Source organism: Mycteria americana, chromosome 22 (assembly GCF_035582795.1).
Source record: "Mycteria americana isolate JAX WOST 10 ecotype Jacksonville Zoo and Gardens chromosome 22, USCA_MyAme_1.0, whole genome shotgun sequence".
NCBI classification, from domain to species: domain Eukaryota; kingdom Metazoa; phylum Chordata; class Aves; order Ciconiiformes; family Ciconiidae; genus Mycteria; species Mycteria americana.
In genome coordinates this window covers 7848229-7869077 of record NC_134386.1, presented here as the reverse complement: position 1 = coordinate 7869077, position 20849 = coordinate 7848229, and the positions used below count along the sequence as shown (strand labels likewise).

The window sequence follows — 20849 nt, the reverse complement described above, 5'->3', positions numbered from 1 at the left end:
GAATTAGGGCTTCTCCCCCCAAAAAGCTGGTGGGATCAATAGCCCAACTGAAGTACATTTACACCAATGCACGCAGCATGGGCAACAAACAGGAGGAGCTGGAAGCCATTGTGGAGCAGGAAAATTATGATATAGTTGCCATTACGGAAACATAGTGGGATGACTCGCACAACTGGAGTGCTGCAATGGATGGCTATAAACTCTTCGGAAGGGATAGACAAGGAAGGAGAGGCGGTGGGGTAGCCCTGTGTGTTAGGGAGTGTTTTGATTGTCTAGAGCTTGATGATGGTGAGCTGATGAAGGATCTGGAGCACAAGTCTTATGAGGAGCGGCTGAGGGAACTGGGGTTGTTTAGTCTGGAGAAGCGGAGGATGAGGGGAGACCTTATTGCTCTCTACAACTACCTGAAAGGAGGTTGTAGCGAGGTGGGTGTTGGTCTCTTCTCCCAAGTAACAAGCGATAAGACAAAAGGAAATCACCTCAAGTTGCACCAGGGGAGGCTTAGATTGGATATTAGGAAAAATTTCTTCACTGAAAAGGTTGTCAAGCATTGGAACAGGCTGCCCAGGGAAGTGGCTGAGTCACCATCCTTGGAGGTATTTAAAAGATGTGTAGATGTGGTGCTTAGGGACATGGTTTAGTGGTGGACTTGGGGCAGTGCTAGGTTAACAGTTGGACCTGATAATCTTAAAGGTCTTTTCCAACCTAAACAATTCTATGATTCTATGACAGTGAAACAGTTCATGTCCATGCAAGCTGTTCGATAAGCTGAAATAATACAGTTAGGATAATTTAGAGATTGTCTTCTGAATCACACCCCTACCCCAAAGCAAACCAGTAAGGTAGACACTGACACTGCCTGTGCTGGGAGAAGTCCACCACAGTAGGTTGGCTTTAGTCATCGATTTTCAGGGAAAAGAACATGACCAAGCACCTTTTCTACTCACAAAGACAGAAATGTGGCAGAGGGAACACTGGAAAAAGTGAGTGTAACAGAAGTGTTGGAGCTGAAGTTTCTCCACTTCTACAGCTGTATAAACACAACCTGGTTTCCTGTGTTACAAGAAAAGGATTGTTATTAACCATTCTGGCCATTGACAAGATAGGAATCTGGGTTGCACTAGGAGAATGAGTCAGGTGGCAGAATTTAGGTATCCAGGGCCACTGGACTTGCCTTGGGATAGCCAATTGGGACTTTACGTGTCACTCCAGAAGGACAAAAGTCCTCTTTCTGCTCCTTCTGGCCCGGCCCCATTGGCTTGTCTTCAGGTATCCTGAGACATCACAAAGGACATCAGGCATCTCTCCATAGGAAACTGAAACCTTATACAGAACCTAGATAACCGTCTCTGAAGTAGGAATCCACCTGCCAGTCAGACAAACCATGCCTGGAACTCAGATGGCTGTATTGGCTGGACCTCCAATGACTGTTGGGAAATGTGCTTATAGAAATGTGCCTGAACGTAGATTTCTTAACACTGAAGTAAATCCTGCCCTTGAAGTTCTAACCTGATGAATTCCACCCTTTCTGAACTTCAAAAAATGCTGTAGGTCCCCAAATGCAGTTTAAACATTGTGCCTGTCAAAGACATCAGCGTAGGCCCTAAGAAATAAACATTGGGGCCAAAACAAAACCAGAGACTGAACACAGAAAATGGAAAATACAGCTTCTCTGGTTCTCCCTCAACAACCAACAAGAGGCATTTCAGCATAAAGCAAGCAGTTTCTAATTATTTTGTGCAAGATACCATCTGCCTTCATTATCTGAAGTGCACACTGCTGAGGCAGGTTCAACACCTTGTTCACCAGGCCTCCAGCCTGTCCTCTGGAGGGGGCTTATTTTGTCCCAGGTGCAGGACTTGGCAAATGGCTAGCTGTGGAATAATTGCTGGAGGTGACTTAGAAATTAAACTTATATTCACACCTTTAAGTAAGGCACAGCATTGAAGAAGCTGCCCAGGTGGAGTGCGGCTGACAGGCAAGGAATCCATTCCATGGGAGTTCCCTAGGCCTGCAACCTTAGGTGTCGGCAACGCCAGGGGAATCTGGTGTGTTGGCTCTAAGAGGAACTGCTCGGAGGGTGGAGCGGTGTGGAGATACCGCAGCCAGGCTCTGTGATAATACGGGAACTTGAAGGTATCATGGAACTGGTAAGCTGCATATTTGCTACCCTGGGCCAACAGCCTGTCATGTTTTTGACAAAACGCTGTCCTTTTGGCGAACTTTGCTCATTATAACATTGTTATAATACCAAAACACACCTCCATCCCAAAAGCTACCCGCCTCCAAGGTGCAACCACCCATCACTGAGCTTGCGCTTTGACTTTTCCTAGTTTATACCTTTAAAAGTGAAGCGAGAAAAACTTTACACCAATCCTAACAAAGGTATGTATGACTAGGGTCACTCAAGCTCCACCTGAAAGGTGAAGAATAGTATAAAATAGCTTAAGAGAGAGAGAATGTCAGGGAAGACACCATCATGTATCACTGTGACATTTGGGATTACTCGACGGGCTGAGCCTCTCTTCCCCCGCCATCGGGACGCCTTTGGGTAAGATTCGAACACTTGGTTATACCAAGTGCCTCCCCGGGAAACTTAGGAACCTCTATAGAGTCGCTTTATTATCTTTTAACACGTTTGTAGCTGGCGGTGTTACTCATACTCTTGGTATTTGCACGTGCTTTGCAGACAGTGAATTTATCACCGGTAATCCAAAAGAACCTGTGTATCTCTTGCTTTAATAAACTGTACTCTTCATTAATCTAGCCATGATAGTTCTCATTGAACATGACTAGACTCTTTAAGTGTGGCCGTGGTAGTTCATGGAACGTGACTAGAAGTCACGTGACTAGAAGGTGTATCGCGTTATTTGTGCATCCGTAATCGTAATAGTTCAGTACACTGACCGCGACCGGACTTAGAACGCTGTCAAATTACATTAACACTGTTGCCTTAATCAACTTTGCAAAGCTGTTTCAGTGAAAGCCCTTGAGAGGGCTCTGACAGGCAAATGTTGACTCTGATGGGTGGCTACATATACGGTCCTTAGAAAATAAACCGTTGACCAAGTCTGAGACTAAGACTGGACTTAGCTGCACCTAGACTCCTCTCTGAGAAGGAGTTTAGAAAGCAAGGGGGTCCTGTCTGAACCTCGTGACTCAACGGGAGGGTTCCCCCCCACAGCCACACCTCAGACTCCTATTCGTGACGCGACAGTAACTTTTAATGCAACACTAGCTATACTGAAATTACAACAGGCTCTTTTATTATGTAAACACTCCAAGAAAGGCTTTTGGTGGATTTCAGCTAAATCCACTAAGTTCACTCAAGTCCAAGCTACCTATGTAGGCTCTCTCAAAAGCCAGTCTGCTGAGAACATCAACTGGAGCCTTGTGCACTTTTCTAGAAAGGTCAGAACATGCAAGGCTTGGAGAAGAAAGCTACTTTAGTCCATCCCTGAAACAAGTACTGATATGCAAAATGTTATGAGCAAAATGCAAAACCAAAAACCAAAAGCAAAATATTATGAACGCTTTAATAATAAAAGCAAGAAACAAGCAATAAACTTCAGAAGGAAATGTTACACTCCCTCAAAAGGTTGTTTTTTACAATCCATACATTTTTAACTGTAAGAAATGTTGCTATTTACCTCTTTCCCATCTGTCTATTGTCTTGCTCACGATTATATTTTTGTTTTGTTTTGCTGACAATGGTTCTTAGTCTTCTTTTGGCTATAAATAGTATATGAATTTTAAATGGACAGTTCCAACAATTATTTTGACATTCCCAGAAAAATTCATCCTTCTATTCCAGCTGAATACATCGTTCACATTTGAAATTTCTTTGTTACAACTTCCCATGTTCCCATCCTAGAAATGTTGAAAAATGGTGTTAACTTGAGAGAAAAAAGGCCATCCCAAGTGAATGCTCCTATCTGAAGCTCTACCTCATTAACTCTGTAATTCCGGAACCAGTCAAGTCGATACCCAGTTGTCCTGTCCATCTGCTAAATTATCTGGCAAGCCAATGACATTCTCTTCTGCATGTGCATTCGGTTTTGCTTAATTTATTTCTGTTCGTTCTATTATTTAAACATTCCTTAGTCTAATTGTCCCTGAAAATTTCTATCACCTGTCCATCTCTCCACTGAGACAGCTCTTTTCACGGTTCATGTCCTGAGGAAACTGGAGTTCAGGGGGACCAGAGTAAAAGACATGACTTTTTTAAAATTAAGATTTTTTTTTGCTTTCATTAAAAAAGTCCTTGAAATTCTTTTGCAATGGTGATGAATATTCCTCCTGTTTCTGTGCATAGTTAGTACAACAAGTAAAGACAGTGCTAATTAGAGCAGAAAAAAGCTTTGCAAATAAAGCCTTTGACACTGCTGTGGGCTGCAGTGACAAGAGAATAGACTGTAACAAGACTTGTCTTATTGCCAGCAGATGAATCAAAGTTTGACTCTGGCCACCTGTTGCTTGATCACAAAGATACTTTTCCTCTCTCTGCCTGATTCCCATCAGGATATAAGCCAGACTAATTCCCTTTCAAAATGTCTTCATTTCCATTCTTCTTATCATACATAATTAAAACAAATGACAAACAAAAATTATGCTGTACGTATTCATTGAAACACATCTGGGAGCTCCCTGATTAGCTACTCAGTGCTTACAACTCTACGGGGAGTGGCGGAATACCAAACACAGAGCTCATTATGGCTGTCAGCATTTTTAATGAGTCCCTTGAGGAATGTGGTGCTACCTCTCTGTTACTCTGTAGCTGTGGCAAAATCTGGCAAGCTGCCTTGAAGAGATGACAGACGGAAGCAGAAAGAAAAGTTACTTGGAGGTTTAATCAAGCCCAGCGTGAGATGCGAGACCAGAAACATAGTTGGACAATGTGTTCCCACGGGGGCTCATTAGAGCAGAAACTCACAGACTTTGATTACAGACAGCACAGAAAGCCATAGACTTCTCCTGTACCAAACTTCCCTTACAGAAGTCAAACAGCAATCCCCAGGTGCCGAGAGGGTGGTGCTTTCAGGCAGCAATCCCCACACGCTGCATGTGGAAAGGAAATGCCATGGACCCACCTCTCCAAACCCGCTCTTCCAAGACACTGGCACATGCACAGGTCCTGCTCTCCAGGCTTCAGTTATAATGATCACCCAAGACACTGTGACTGCAACACACACTGTGACTGCAACACACACTGCTGACACATTCATGAACCACAAGCCTGCTGACAGGCTGCGTCCTCACAGCTCCCTCCTTCCACCCTGATCTAGGTCATCTCTGGATTCAAACACAGACAGGCTTAAATGTTGCATCTCAGCCCCCATCCTCTGTTACATTAGACCTTGAGCACCTCCTGCTCTGTGAGATCAAAACCATGGGCTTAATGGCTTTTCTTGATGCCCTGTATCCCACTACCTCTTGCCAGAGCTCTGACAATGCTCCAAGTAAGGAACTACAATAGTCCACCTTATGACTGACGTAAGAACAAATTCCAGCAATGTTCATTATCTCCTTGTTACAATGGAGATAAAACAGACTGAACAAAGGACCCCTTGGCACGGCCCCTCTGCCTCCCAAGTTCTGCTCCCTGCCACTCAGGGAATACACTCACACATAAACCCCTGTCACCATCGCTGAATCACCATTTTTTCACTCCTTTGGAGTGAAACCTCAAGTCTACCTCATAACAAAAACAGAATATGGGCTTGCAAATAGTTTGAGGTGCCCTGGAGTACCCCACCTGGTGTCCAACTGGCTATTCAGAAGAGTGTGCTTTGTTACAGTTTCTACATCATGTTTACCGCCCTGATGAAAATGTCCCGGTACCCCAGCGCACCTCAAATGTTTGGACAGGTGAACTGAGCTTTGTACAGCTGTCTTAGGCAACCCAAAGGTGGCCATAACAATTTGCATTAATTCCAGAAACTAAACAGACTTCATTCCATCCTGGCTGCTGTAATGGTCAAAACTAGACTATGAGAACTGGCCTAAGAATTATCTTTTCAATCTACAGTACAACAAAGATGATATGTAAGACTGAAGTAGTCATGTTGGCTCTAGCTATAGTCCTGGAGAGAGAAAGGCACCACCAGAAGACACCTCTTTCCACATGTCCTTGAGACATCCCTTGCCACTATACTCATCAGGCACACTTTTCTCTGCTACATGTCTAGATTTGCAGCATTGTTATTTTTTTTTAGCTGCACTGTGGCCGACATTTACTTGCCACATTCCAGAGTCCCTCTAGATGCATGGGGTACAACCAGGGTGTGAATCACGTAAGTTTTTGCTTCATTCCTGAATTCCACGTTCTGACTGTCCACAACGAGGCAAACTTCATTCACTCCTGGGCTCCACAAATTCCCTCTGTGTTGTGGTGGGACTCGCCAGCTTGTTTGTTCCAGGGACCACAACCACAGACAATAGGAACCAAATCGCATCATTTGGCTCCCTCTACAGTTCTCCATCAGTATTGCAGAAAGTCTTGCAAATTCAAACGCTGCTGGTCGCCTTCACACACACCCTAATTGTTGAAACACCGTTTCCCGCATTTTCCTTGTTCATCCTTTTACAACTAATGAAGCAATAGAAGTTATTGTTGTGCCCTTGACATCCCTTGCAAAGCTGAGCTTGAGGTGTGCGCTGGCTTTCCTAACACCATTCCTACCTACCCTGGTGTCGCGGATGTCACGGCATCCTGCTCTTCCCCTGAGTCAGAGAACTTTATAATCAGCTTCATCTTTATCCCAGCTCCATTTGTTTTCTAAGTATGTTTCAGTTCCGTGCATGACCACGGTGGAAAGCTTTAAATCTCCCTTACTGTCACCGACATTGGGAATCAAACTCCTTAACACCAATGTAGCATTAAGAAGCAGGCATTCTTTATTAAGGCGCTGGATGCACGGGGGATCGTTCCACCTAGCGTGCATACCGCAGGTTACATCAACCAAAGCTTATATTGTCCGATTACATACACATGCATCAAATTTCCCAGAATGATCAGGCATAGTCATTCTATTTCCCAGAACTAATTATCATATTTGCATGGTCATTACGCATGCGTCCTTGAACTCCGAGGGGCTTCCGTGGGGGTCTCTGGTGGTCCTTGGTGGTCATACAGGTGTGTCCTTTAGTTGAGCCCTTCTTATGGGCATGCGCAATATCACCTTGCTTATGTAACTTGCTTCCCTTCTTCATGGTGCATGGTCCCTAACAATGATTTGGCACCCTTATTCCTATTCTAACACAAACCAATTATTCTAACTACCCTCAACTCATAGTGAAGATGGGTTGGGGCTGTACTGGAAGCATAGCAACATATCCATAGTCATAGATGTATAAACACAACATTAAAGCATTGTCTGCCCCGCTCCTATCTCTATGTTGCTTAGTTATAAAAGAACAAACTAATCTTTTTGGTTACATCTGGTTACATTTCCCCCCTTTGGAAGTTTTGAAATAATCACCTTTTCAATACTTCCACTCTTAATCTTTCATATCTCAACATAAGCAGGTGGCTTCTCTCCCGGCATTGGTGTACGATGCTTCATCACTGATTTAAAAATTGCAACAGAATTCTTAGACATTCTCTGTATCAACATTTTCTTTAAACATTGATAAACCAAACAAATCACTAAAACAACTATAATCAAAATGACTAGTGTCTGTAACAACTCAGTTGTTTAAGATTCCATCCTTTAAGAGGAAATCCAAAATGTCCCAAAATTTGGCCTAACCCATTTGTTTGCATTTCACTTCTTAAACCTTGAGTCTGCTGTGCCACCCTCTTCATATCATCTATTTGTTCATTCAAAGCAGCTGTAACATTTGGGATGTGCACACAGCAATCTTGATTCCTGTAAATCCACAATCATCGCTTCAATTCCCCCATGTGTTTCTCTCTTTTTCCTCTGCTATTTTTGTCATTATTTGTGGGGTAACTATGACTTGTCGGGTGGATGTTACCCACCATCCATCCTCATTTTCTACTGCTCTCAACTGTTCTGCCAATAATCTATCCAATTTACCATAATTTGGTTTCGGGGTTGGAAGTTTTACCTGTTTTACTGGTACCAGAGCAAGGATGCTTTGCTCCGCTGCCTCTCTAGCAGTTTTATCAGCCAATTGGTTGCCCACATTTACCACGGTTTGTCCAAATTAATGTGCTTTACAATGCATTACCACTACTTTCTTGGGCTGCTGGATGTCCTGGAGGAGTTGAAGAGTTTCTTCTTTGTATTTAATGGGTGATCCTTGAGCTGACAACAGTCGTCTTTCCTTCCAGATAGCTCCATGTGGGTGAATCTGCTTTCTGTGCTGATGTATTCACAGGGAGGGCTTCAGCTTTCATCACTTGGGTGGTGGTAACCACTGCATACCCCGCCATTCATTTCCCACCTCGGACAAAACTGCTTCCATCCATAAACAGCTCCAAATCAGGATTAGGCAACGGTTCGTCCTTCAGGTCCTGTCTGCTAGAATATACCTGTTCAATAGTTTGCAAACAATCATGGTGTAAAGACTCACCCATTTCTGAGCTCAAAAACATTGCTGGGTTCACTGCTGTTGTAGTTTTAAGTTCCACATCGTCTTGTTCCAAGAGAGTGACCTGGTATTTGAGCATGCGGCTCGGGGACAGCCATTGCCCCCCTTTTTGCTCCAAGACAGAAATTACCATATGTGGGACATAAACCGTAATCTTCTGCCCCATGGTTCATTTCCTTGCTTCTTGGATTAAGAGTACAGTTGCTGCCACAGCTCGCAAACATCCAGGCCACCTCTTGCTGACATTATCCAATTGCTTAGAAAAATACCCAACGGCTCGTTTCCAAATTCCTGAGTTTTGAGTCAACACACCCAAAGCAAGATGTTGTTGCTCATGTACAAACAATTCCAAAGGCTTTGCTAAATCTGGGAGTCCTAATGCAGGTGCAGACACCAAAGCCGCCTTCAGATTTTTAAAAGATGTCCAACACTCAGGTGTCCACAACAGGTGATCCTCCTGGGATCCTTTCAAAGCTGCATAAAGAGGTTTTACTAACAGTCCATAATTGAGGATCCACAATCGACACCACCTGACCATACCCAAAAATGTCCGCAATTCCCGTATTGTTCTGGGTTCTGGAATTTGACAAATTGCTTCCTTTCTGCCTGCTCCCAATCTTCTTTGTCCTTGTGAAATTTCAAAGCCTAAATATATCACAGTCTCTTTCCCAATCTGGGCCTTGCTTTTTGATACTCGGTATCCTGCTTGTCCCAAAAAATTCAACAAGCTGATGGTCACTTGTAAACAGTCCTCTTGAGTCTCTGCTGCTATCAGGATCTCATCTACATAATGCAATATTATTCCTTCTGAATTTTCTTTTTTTCCACACTTCCAATTCCTTTGCCAACTGATTACCAAATATTGTAGGACTATTTTTGAACCCTTGAGGTAGCACCGTCCAGGTGTGTTGTGTCTTGTGTCCAGTGGTGGGGCTTTCCTATTCAAAGGCAAATATGCCTGGCTGTCTTTGTCTAGAGGTATGCAGAAGAAAGCATCCTTGAGATCAAGTACAGTAAACCACTTATGTTTTTCTTTTAAAGACCTCAGCAAGGTATATGCGTTAGCTACTACTGGGTGAATGTCTTGAACAATCTGATTCAAGGCTCTTAAATCTTGAACTAACCTATATTCCTTGCGATTCTGCTTTTTCACTGGCAATATTGGGGTGTTATATTTTGATTCACACTCTATCAATAATCCATCATTCAAAAATTTTGTTATTAATTCTTCCAACCCCTTTCTAGCTTCCCACTTAATAGGATACTGTTTTTGTCTTACTGGTTTGCTTCCAGGTTTTAGAACAACTTTTACTGGTTCCGCCAATTTAGACTGACCTGGGATGCCACTTGCCCATACCAAGGGTGTTACAACATTCTCCACTTCTGCAGGAATTTCCTCCACCCCTGGTGTATCCTGTAACACAAAAATCTTTGCCTCCACGGCTTTTGATTCAGGTATTAACAGCTGAATCTCCCCATTTTTAAAAATTATTTTGTGCATTCAATTTACTCAATATATCTCTTCCTAACAAAGATGACGGACATTCTGGCATATACAAGAATTGATGAGTTACCATTGCTTTCCCAATTCAAATTTCAAAGGTTGTAAATAAGGCCAGTTTTCCTGTCACCCCGACAACACTTACAGTTTTGTGACTAAACCCCCCTTTGCATATATTTAATACCAAATATGTTGCCCCTGTATCAACTACAAATTCTACTTCATCATTCCCCAGCTTTAAGGTAACCAGGCGTTCAGCTGGGGTTGACTCCCCCCATCTCCTTCAGTCCTCATCATTCAGAGTCATCAGCTTAATTGCCTGTAGCGACAGATCCAATTCTCTCACTTTGGGACATTCCCTTTTCCAGTGCCCCCTCTCCTTACAGACAGCACACTGACCTTCTGCCAACCGGGGAGGTCTAAAAGGAGGTGCTGCTTCTCCTGATGGTCCTCCTCTTCCCCCTCCCCTACCTATTCCTGCTTTCCCTCCTCCTCCTTTCCACATTTCAAACACCTTTTCCCAATGCTACAGGCAGAGCAGCATAATCTTAAACTCTTACTCCTTCCCTTTTTTTTCCAAAGTCAATACCATAGAATCTTGCAGGATAATCCCACACTGTTTTTGCCACTCCGGATTATTTCTCAAAGTGAAAAATAAATACCTCATAAGGTATTTCATCCCATTTACCCTCCCGCCTACAAAACAACATTAATTGCAAGATGGTATTATACCTCAATGTACCATTCTTTGGCCATTTTTCCCCACTATCCAAAGTATACAATGGCCATCAATGATTACAATATTCAAACGTTTCCGAGTTAATGGATCTCCTCCTAGATTTTTCCAATGCCTTAATATACAGCCTAGAGGGGATGTTCTCAGGACCCCTCTTTCCAGCGACTGCTGACTTCCCATTATAAAATAATACAACAACACGAAAACATAGAGACTATATCTGAACACACAACAAATCCGTAGTTCCAATACCCAGACCAAAATTCAGAAACCAATAGCCAGCTGGGGACTCTAACCCCTTTGGGGACTCTAACCCCGACCTTTAGCCAGAGCTCCACAGGATTTCGCCTAGCAGACATTAGCTACCTTAGGTACCTTTTTTAGCCCAACCCTGCATAGCTTTCACTGAGCCTTACAGGCAAGCAACCGGCCCTTGTTACCGGTATACTCAGAAAGAATGCTTTATTACCTTGTTCCAGGCAATCTTGCTCAGAATTCGTCGGTCCGGGGATCGGAGGTTCTCCCCGAGAATCCCTTGGTGCCAGCTGGAGGTCCTGCTACCGCTCAGATCCATTGAAATTCAGAAGCAGGGTCCTATCTGGGTCTCCAAAACTGTCACCAAAATCAGGAATCAAACTCCTTCCTTAACACCTCTGTAGCACTAAGAAGCAGGCATTCTTTATTTTGGTGCCGGATGCACGGGGGATCGTTCCACCTAGCGTGCATACTGCAGGTTGCATCAACCAAAGCTTATGTTATCTGATTACATACACATGCATCAAATTTCCCAAAATGATCAGGCATAGTCATTCTATTTCCCAGAACTAATTATCATATTTGCATGGTCATTACGCATGCGTCCTTGAACTCCGAGGGGCTTCCGTGGGGGTCTCTGGTGGTCCTTGGTGGTCATACAGGTGTGTCCTTTAGTTGACCCCTTCTTATGGGCATGCGCAATATCACCTTGCTTATGTAACTTGTTTCCCTTCTTCATGGTGCATGGTCCCTAACAATGATTTGGCACCCTTAACACAAACCAATTAGTCTAACTACCCTAGACTCATTGTGAAGATGGGCTGGGGCTGTACTGGGAACATAGCAGCATGTCCGTACTACTCCTCGTCCAGTTGTCTTTGGGCATGGCAGCATATCCATAGCCATAGGTGTACAAACACAATATTAAAGCATTGTCTACCCCGCTCCTATCTCTATGTTGCTTAGTTATAAAAGAACAAACTAATCACTTCGATTACATTTGGTTACAATAGGATCAATTCCTTCCCTTAGGTACCTTTATAGCCCATCCCTGCAGGGCTTTCGCCTTGTCTTATGGGCAGGCAACTGTCACCGAAATTGGGAATAAACCTCTTAACACCAATGTAGCATTAAGAAGCAGGCATTCTCTTTATTGCAGTGCTGGATGCACGGGGGATCCTTCCGCTTAATACGCATACCAGTTTACACAGGTCTAGGTTCATTAATACAGTATATCATTCCATATGCATAGGTTTTCACACTACTTGGCGGGACTATGTTAATTAGTATCTTACATAATGATGAGTTAGCATAACGCATGCTCAGTTTTTCACGTGGGGGGTCCTTTGGTGGTCACTGGTGGTCGTAGACCCCAAAACCATGCTTTTCAGGTCATGAATTCAGGGTCATTCTTCCTTTTAAGGCTTAATTTTCTCCATTGCTAAATATCACGTTGGAAGATCCAGTTTCACCAGGATATTCTTGGGTTTTCTTTTGTTCCTTCTTGGTTGACCCTTTGAACTTTATTCTTGAGATGTTCTTCACTTATTTTCCAACACAAAGGCTAATTCAATTGCTATCAAAGCATTAATGCGCCCCTTCTTTGCATATGTGTATATGCAGATATCTTCCCTTGTTTCTGCAAGTCTGGGCAGTTACATACACAAAATATACGCCTGGCCCACCCTGTCTGCTCCTCAGCTGTGTTGTCTGTTCGCAATCGTCCATCGACCTCCAATTTTCCTCAGTGAAAATATCTTCATTATTTTCTTTTTCTTAGCAGTTAAGGAATATGATTTTTTAACTCCCAGTGGAAGCTTTCAACTTTGGTGTCAAACAAATTTCAGAACATTTACAGAGCCCATCACCCATGCCCTCCCATTCAGATCCAGTGGATGTGCTCCTTCCTTGTCAAAGGACTTCCTTTGGGAGAGTTAAGGTGAGACAGAGAGAGGCATGTGGGACAGAGAGCTTAATTTGTGATAATAATAGCCTGAAGTTTGTTGAATTAATTCAGGAACAAAGCTGCCATTATGGTATGGCAGTATACTTCAGAAAGAGTTCTCAGAACAACCAATTTTGGGTATTTTGTTCCCACAAGTCTTTTGCACTCGCTCTACTATCTTATCAGCAGTTGTTACCAAAGCTGTCTTACCCAGAGGAGGCTGTGTAGACTTTCTCACAAATTTGAATCAGCATTACCACCCAAAATGAAAAGAAACACGGAGAAACGAAATACAGTTCCTCATATTAATTGAATCCATAGAACTGACATACTCTGCAACAGCTCATTCATCAGGTCTGTCTGAGAATTTGGGGCTCTTCACAAGATTTTAATTTTTGTTATTAGTTAAGATACTCTGGTTTTCCATGCTGATTTGTCAATTAGGCTGCTTTTTAAAGTTCTGCAGACCCTTTATGCCTTTTAAGTGATCCATTTTTCCCCTAAAGATTTCATGTTGGATGAGCTGAGTTAATTGCTCCTTCCCAGCTACTAGTCTTTGCACAGTAATGGGCTTTATTAAATGCCTGTGAATGTGCAGTGAAGCTACCTGAGTATCTTCCCTTAGTCTGGAGCCACTCAGTTCGGTTAACAATAGCACATAGAGAGGTTTAATTGTATGCCGAGTATAGACATTGCTGACAGATATTTATCTCCCTTCCCTCCTCAGAATATATTTGTTATTTGGGATGATGATTTTAACATTGATGGCTTGTTCAAAACTGTGAATATATTCCTTCCATTTTTGTGTTTTCATTATTCAGAGAACCATTGGTGGTTACTGAAGGTAACCCAGGCCCTAAAGAGACTGAGACATGTGACTATTATACTCTAAGTGCTTTAGGACAAGAAAAAGAAAATATTTCAGAAAAATCTGTTGTCCAAGAAATTTAGACTGTTTGCTCGTATGTGTAATTAGATTGCATGATAGAAATAAGAGTGAACAAATACACAATGTGTTGACAATAATGTATTAGTAAGCTATTCTTATCCTAAAGCAGGGATGTTGTCCCAAAAATCAAGGGCAAGTCCTGCCTGACCAACCTAGTGGCTTTCTACAAGCGAGTTACCACATCAGTGGACAAGGGAAAAGCAATGGATGCCATCTATGTGGACTTCTGTAAAGCCTTTGACACAGTCCCCCACATCCTTCTCTCTAAATTGGAGAGATACGGATTTGATGGGTGGACTGTTCAGTGGATAAGGAATTGGTTGGATGGCCACATCCAGAGGGTAGCGGTCAATGGCTCAATGTCCAGATGAAGATCAGTGACAAGTGGTATCCCTCAGGGGTCCGTACTCGGACCAGTGCTGTTCAATATTTTCATCAATGACATTGACAGCGAGATTGTCAATGTCAATGACATTGACAGCGCACCCTCAGCAAGTCTGCAGATGACACCAAACTGAGTGGTGCAGCTGACACGCCAGAAGGACAGGATGTCATCCAGAGGGACCTGGACAAGCTGGAGAAGTGGGCCTGGGAGGTTCAACAAGGCTCATGAGGTTCAACAAGGCCAAGTGTAAGGTCCTACACCTGGCTTGGGCAATCCTCGGTTTCAGTACAGGCTGGGGGATGATGTGATTGAGAGCAGCCCTGCGGAAAAGGACTCGGGGGTACTGATGGATGAAAAGCTGGACATGAGCCAACAATGTGCGCTTGCAGCCCAGAAGGCCAACCGTATCCTGGGCTGCATCAAAAGAAGCGTGGCCAGCAGGTCGAGGGAGGTGATTCTGCCACTCTGCTCTGGCAAGACCTCAGCTGGAGTACTGCGTCCAGCTCTGGAGCCCTCAGCACAAGAAGGACATGGAGCTGTTGGAGCAAGTCCAGAGGAGGGCCATGAAAATGATCCGAGGGCTGGAGCACCTCTCCTACGAGGACAGGCTGAGAGAGTTGGGGTTGTTCAGCCTGGAGAAGAGAAGGCTGCGGGGAGACCTTATAGCAGCCTTCCAGTACCTAAAGGGGGCCTATAGGAAAGATGGGGACAAACTTTTTAGCGAGGCCTGTTGTGACAGGACAAGGAGTAATGGTTTTAAACTAAGGAAGGGCAGATTTAGACTGGATTTAAGAAAGAAATTTTTTAAAATGAGGGTGGTGAAGCACTGGAACAGGTTGCCCAGAGAGGTAGTGGAGGCCCCATCCCTGGAAACATTCCAGGTCAGGTTGGATGGGGCTCTGAGCAACCTGATCTAGCTGAAGATGTCCCTGCTCTTGCAGGGGGGTTGGACTACATGACCTGTAAAGGTCCCTTCCAATGTTAATGCTTTGTGTATAAATAACTGTTAATTTGAAAGCTGTGTGTGCTGTCTTGGGACAGGCACCCATATCTGTGCAAATATGCAATAAAATACCTCTGCTCTGTGTGTATATTGGCATTTTGCACACTGGATAAATGAACCCCGATTTTTGAGACAACAATGTGGGGTCCAAGGATACCCTCTCTTTTTTGGTACAAAGTCTGGAATTCAGGGAAGTGCTTAAATAATTGATCTCTGAGAGGGTCTTGCCTCTGGGACATCTTTAATGGTTGTTCAGAGGTCTACAGGTGGTAGTCAGAGGTACACAGGTGTCTCTGCTGCCCTGACCCAGTGGCCAGAATGAAGCTGGGAATTGTTACAGTCTATTTATTAGCAGAGTTTCTCAAACCATGGCCACAACCCCAGGGAATGAACAACATGACCAGGATAACAAAATATGACAGAAACCAGCCTGAAGCCAGCAGTGGTCAACATGCTGAAGGATGAAAAGGGAAAGAGGCTGGTACACACTTCCCTTCAGAGATGAAGGGTCATAGGACCTATGGTCCTGCTCCAGCCACCGGCACTGAGCTCCTCACTCACCTCACTCATGCTGGTCCTTCCTGTAAGGGTATGAGGAAGGACAATGTCTTCTCCTTTAAAGATGTCTGGCCAAGGACCTTTTCAATGCAAAAAAAAAGGATAATAATAATAATAATCCTCCTCCTCCTCATCATCATAAGAGGAAGCCATAAACAAGAACATGCAGGGACACAAACCTGACCAACAAATGATAAGGGAGACAGTGATTCAAAACAAACCTGGTTGTCACACTAATTGATGAGGGCATGTGTTATTCAAGTCCTGTGTGTAGGTGCCATAAATGGCAGCACCTTGTCTGCCAATGTCCTTTTATATATGTGCATGTGTGTGCTTAGCTGCACTGCCAGTTGAACCTGCAGATGAAAAGTGGCAGCTGCATCCCTCACCCTGGGCAGAGACCCCGGGCATGAGGGCACTGGGCTCCAGCAGCCAGGCAGGAGGCTTTTGGGAGGAGGATGCTCGAGATGGCAGCCACTCCTTGACACACTTTAACAGTCTCATAATTGGCAGGATCTAGTTGAGCTGTCAGTATTCCTGAGAGTACGCATATATAATCCTTATGCAAGGGGGGACTGATCCTTTGTTAATATGCACACAGTGGTAAAGTTGTAACCAGACTTCTAGAGCATTAGTATGTGGGCATCCAAACAGGACCTGTGCTAGTAAATCCTTGGCTAAATTGGATGAATTAGGCTACAAAGATCTTAACAGAACATTAGAAGGATAATAAGAGATGTAAACGGCTCCAACAGCAGGCCTAGTGACTGGGCTTTGTAGTTTGGAGGATGAAAAGAGATGCGTATTAAAGTACGCACAAGACCTCCAGTAAGTAATAGATCAATCCCTGCTATCAGAGATGTTTTAGTTGTTGCTGTACTAGTCAAGGACTTTTCAGCTTCCCGTGTTCTGCCAGGTGCAGAAGAAGCTGGGAGGGGACACAGCCAGGATTGTTGATCCAAACTGACCAAAGGGCTATTCCATACCATATGACATCATGCTCAGTATATAAAGCTGGGGAAGAAGAAGGAAGGGGAGACATTCGGAGTGATGGCGTTTGTCTTCCCAAGTAACCGTTACGCGTGATGGAGCTCTGCTTTCCTGGAGATGGCTGAACACCTGCCTGCCCATGGGAAGTAGTGAATTAATTCCTTGCTTTGCTTTGCTTGCATGTGTGGCTTTTGCTTTCCCTATTAAACTGTCCTTATCTCAACCCTCAAGTTTTCTTCCTTTTGCTCTTCCGATTCTCTCCCCCATCCCACCAAGGGGGAGTGAGCGAGCGGCTGCGTGGTGCTCAGTTGCCAGCTGGGGCTAAACCACGACAGTCCTTTTTGGTGCCCAATGTGGGGCACGAAGGGTTTGAGATAATGACAGATTTGATTGGAATGTGCCAGATAGAATTTATAGCTGTTATTGCTGTTTAGCTATTAATCAGCTGGCTTCTCTGCTTGCCATAGGCTTGCTTGCCTTACTGTACCTTAGAGTCTAGGGCTTGTTAGTGGCTGCTTTTTGCTTTCACTGCTTGCTGTGCTGCTGTACTGCTTATCACCTTACTCTGCTGTGCCTGGGAACATTTTGATAACAGCAATGGCCATGCGCCTGGGCTGGCAGATGGCCAGTGCCTCGCTGCTGTTTCTGTGCTGCTGTACTGGACAGGCTGGAACTCTGGTGTGAACTCGAGTCGAAGGGACTGTGACCTGTGGATGAATCCACGTGGGAGCAGGACACCCCGAAGCATCTGTGCCCATGGATTAGCCCATGCCAGAGCAGGTATATCTTGAAACGTCTGTGGCCATGGTTATATCTGTGCCACAGCAGGTATACCTCTGAAGGGATTGTGGCCCAAGGATAAGTCCATGCTCGATAAGGTGCACCTCGAAGCATCTGTGGCTGTGGATAAAGTCCATGCTGCAGCAGGTACACCTCGAAGCATCTGTGGCTGTGGATAAAGTCCATGCTGCAGCAGGTACACCTTGAAGCATCAGTGGCTGTGCATGAGGCCATGTTGGAGCAAGTTTACTTCTGAAGGTACTACATTCTGTGGATAAGTCCAAGCTGGAGCAGGGGCAAGGGGAGGACTTCATTGCAATGTTAAACCTGATGGTCTGGTCCAAAGGGACCAGGGGTGGAGATTGTAATGGAAATACCTTTAAATTGTTGTATCCCGTGATTTGAGTTGCATGTTGTGGGAATTACTATAGCAGGAACCCCTTGTTGCTAGCCAGGCTAGGAGCAAGGGGAGGAGTTTATTGCAATGTTAAACCCTATAACCTGGCCCAAAAGGACCAGGGGTGGACATTGTAATGGATATACCTTTAAATTGTTGTAACCCATGATTTGAGTTGCATGTTATAGAAATTACTACAGCCGGAACCACCTGAACAAATGGAGGAGAAGCCTTACAAGAAGCAGTGCAAGTGCAGCAGTGACCTGACCTGAGCTGGCTTTGGTCCCCAATAACTCCAAGAAACACACCACCTCTCCTGTCCTGAGTAACAACCATAAAAGATGAAGCCCAAAGTCATGGACTAAATTAACTCATTGGCCATTTTGTGGACATTTATGGACATTTTACAAATATTTTGTAGGGGTGGTCCATAGACTAAGGGAGTGATATGTGTGTATTATATCAAAGGATGGGAAGGGTGACAGTGGGTAATGAGAATGTATTGGATAGTGTGAGACCTGAGCATGACGTAAATGGTATGGAATAAGGGGTGGATACTGTCCTGGTTTCAGTTGAGATAGAGTTAATTTTCTTTATAGTGGCTGGTATGGGGCTATGTTTTGGATTTGTGCTGAAGACAGTGTTGATAATACAGAGATGTTTTAGTTGTTGCTGCACTAGTCAAGGACTTTTCAGCATCCTGTGTTCTGCCAGGTGCAGAAGAAGCTGGGAGGGGACACAGCCAGGATTGTTGATCCAAACTGACCAAAGAGCTATTCCATACCACATGACGTCATGCTCAGTATATAAAGCTGGGGAAGAAGAAGGAAGGGGGGACATTTGGAGTGATGGTGTTTGTCTTCCTAAGTAACCGTTACGCGTGATGGAGCTCTGCTTTCCTGGAGATGGCTGAACACCTGCCTGACCATGGGAAGTAGTGAATTAATTCCTTGCTTTGCTTTGCTTGCGTGCGCGGCTTTTGCTTTCCCTATTAAACTGTCTTTATCTCAACCCTCAAGTTTTCTTACTTTTGCTCTTCCAATTCTCTCCCCCATCCCACCAAGGGGGAGTGAGCGAGCGGCTGCGTGGTGCTCAGTTGCCGGCTGGGGCTAAACCACGACAGTAGGAAAGGTACTCAGATTCTGTAAGGTATTAATTAAAATAGAAATTTTTGGAGGGAATATAAAAAGGGAAAGGGAATAGTATAGGTAATCTTATGTCCCTTCAGATGCTGGGAACCTGCAGTGAAACATTGGATGTACTTCTAGCCAAGGCACAGCCTGTTGCACAGATCCTGTCTGTGGAGTAATTACCCCACATTATGGTATTTAGGGCTCTTACCAGATTTTCTTAAGAAGTAAAACATGCTATTCATGATTTCTTCTGTCCGCAAAGGATGTCCACATGAGAACATGCTGCTTCACTTTAAGATGAGGACAAGAACATGTTGGTGGCATCATCACTGGTGCCAAGTGGGAGCTGCCTAAAGGCTGCTTCATTATGATTTGTGAGCTGTTTGTCCTCTGGCCAAGTGATATGTGCAGCACAGGCAGGTGCCTGCTCAGGTCAGCTGTTATGTAGTTCACTCACTCTTTGGCTTACAATAGTCTTCCAGTTAGGACCACCACATGTAAAACCTGATTAGGCTTTCATTTCTGCTTCTTGGAACATCTTTAACATCTTCTTTTTAACTATCTTTCAGCTTTCAGAGATGAATCAGACAACAGTGGTGGAGTTCATACGCTTGGGACTCACTAGCAATCACTTTTTGGAGATCATCCTATTTGCCATTCTCTTTGTTGCCTTCCTCCTGATCCTCCTTGGAAACATTGCTGTCATCACTTTCACACTGGTGGACCAACACCTTTATATTCCCATGTATTTCTTTCTCAGGAATTTCTCCCTTGTGGAAATCTGCTTCACATCTACCTTCATACCGAGGACACTCTACAGCCTCCTCACAGGAGCAAAACCAATTTCCCTCTCTGGATGTTTCCTTCAGTTATCCCTCTACTTCATCCTGGCTATCTGCACTTTCTTCCACATAGCTCTCATGTCCTTTGACTGCTACATGGCCATGTGCCACCCTTTGCATTATGCCACCTTCATGAGCAATAGGTTTTGTCTCCACCTGGTGCTGGGCTGCTGGGTGGTGAGTTTCTTCTTGGTGTTCTCCCCACTGACAATTATACTCCGTTTGCCATTCTGCAGGCCCATCATTAACCACTTCTACTGTGACATAGCACCACTGCTCCAGCTGTCCTGCACAGACACAGGCCTCATTGAGAAAGTAATGCTAGTGACAAGCGTTCTAATATTACCTGGCATCTTATCAGTAACTGCCTTTTCCTACGCCTACATTGTCTACATTGTCACACATATCCAGTCTTCAGCAAGCAGGAAAAAAGCCTTTTCCACATGCTCTGCTCATCTCATTGTGGTCGCTATGCTGTACAGCAGCTCCATCTTAAGGTACATAGGACCAAGCCAGCAGGGTGGGAGGGATTTTGACAAAGTTGTTTCTTTCCTCTACTGTATGATTACCCAGCTGTGTAGCCCTTACATCTACACCCTTCAAAATGAAAAAGTTAAACAGTCCTTGAAAGATCTGGTGGCAAGGTGTTTTGTAGGCTCTGATGGTATTTTGAAATCCGGAGCCACAAAGCAGTGAACGTATGCAAATGACTGCCTAGCAGAGTTCCCAGTACCCTGGGGGCTGGGAGGGTGGGGGATAAAGATGATGCATGAGGATGGATTAGGTGGAATTCACCTCACCTAAGTGTATAAAGAC

At 44.3% G+C, this 20849-nt stretch overlaps 1 protein-coding gene across 1 annotated transcript; it reads left to right on the top strand.

Annotated features, from left to right (window-relative positions):
• The first annotated feature begins 19769 nt into the window (after positions 1–19769).
• LOC142419918 (olfactory receptor 6E1-like) lies at positions 19770–20729 on the top strand. Its single transcript, XM_075523343.1, has one exon. The coding sequence runs from the start codon at positions 19770–19772 to the stop codon at positions 20727–20729; it is 960 nt and encodes a 319-aa protein (XP_075379458.1).
• Positions 20730–20849: the final 120 nt, after the last annotated feature.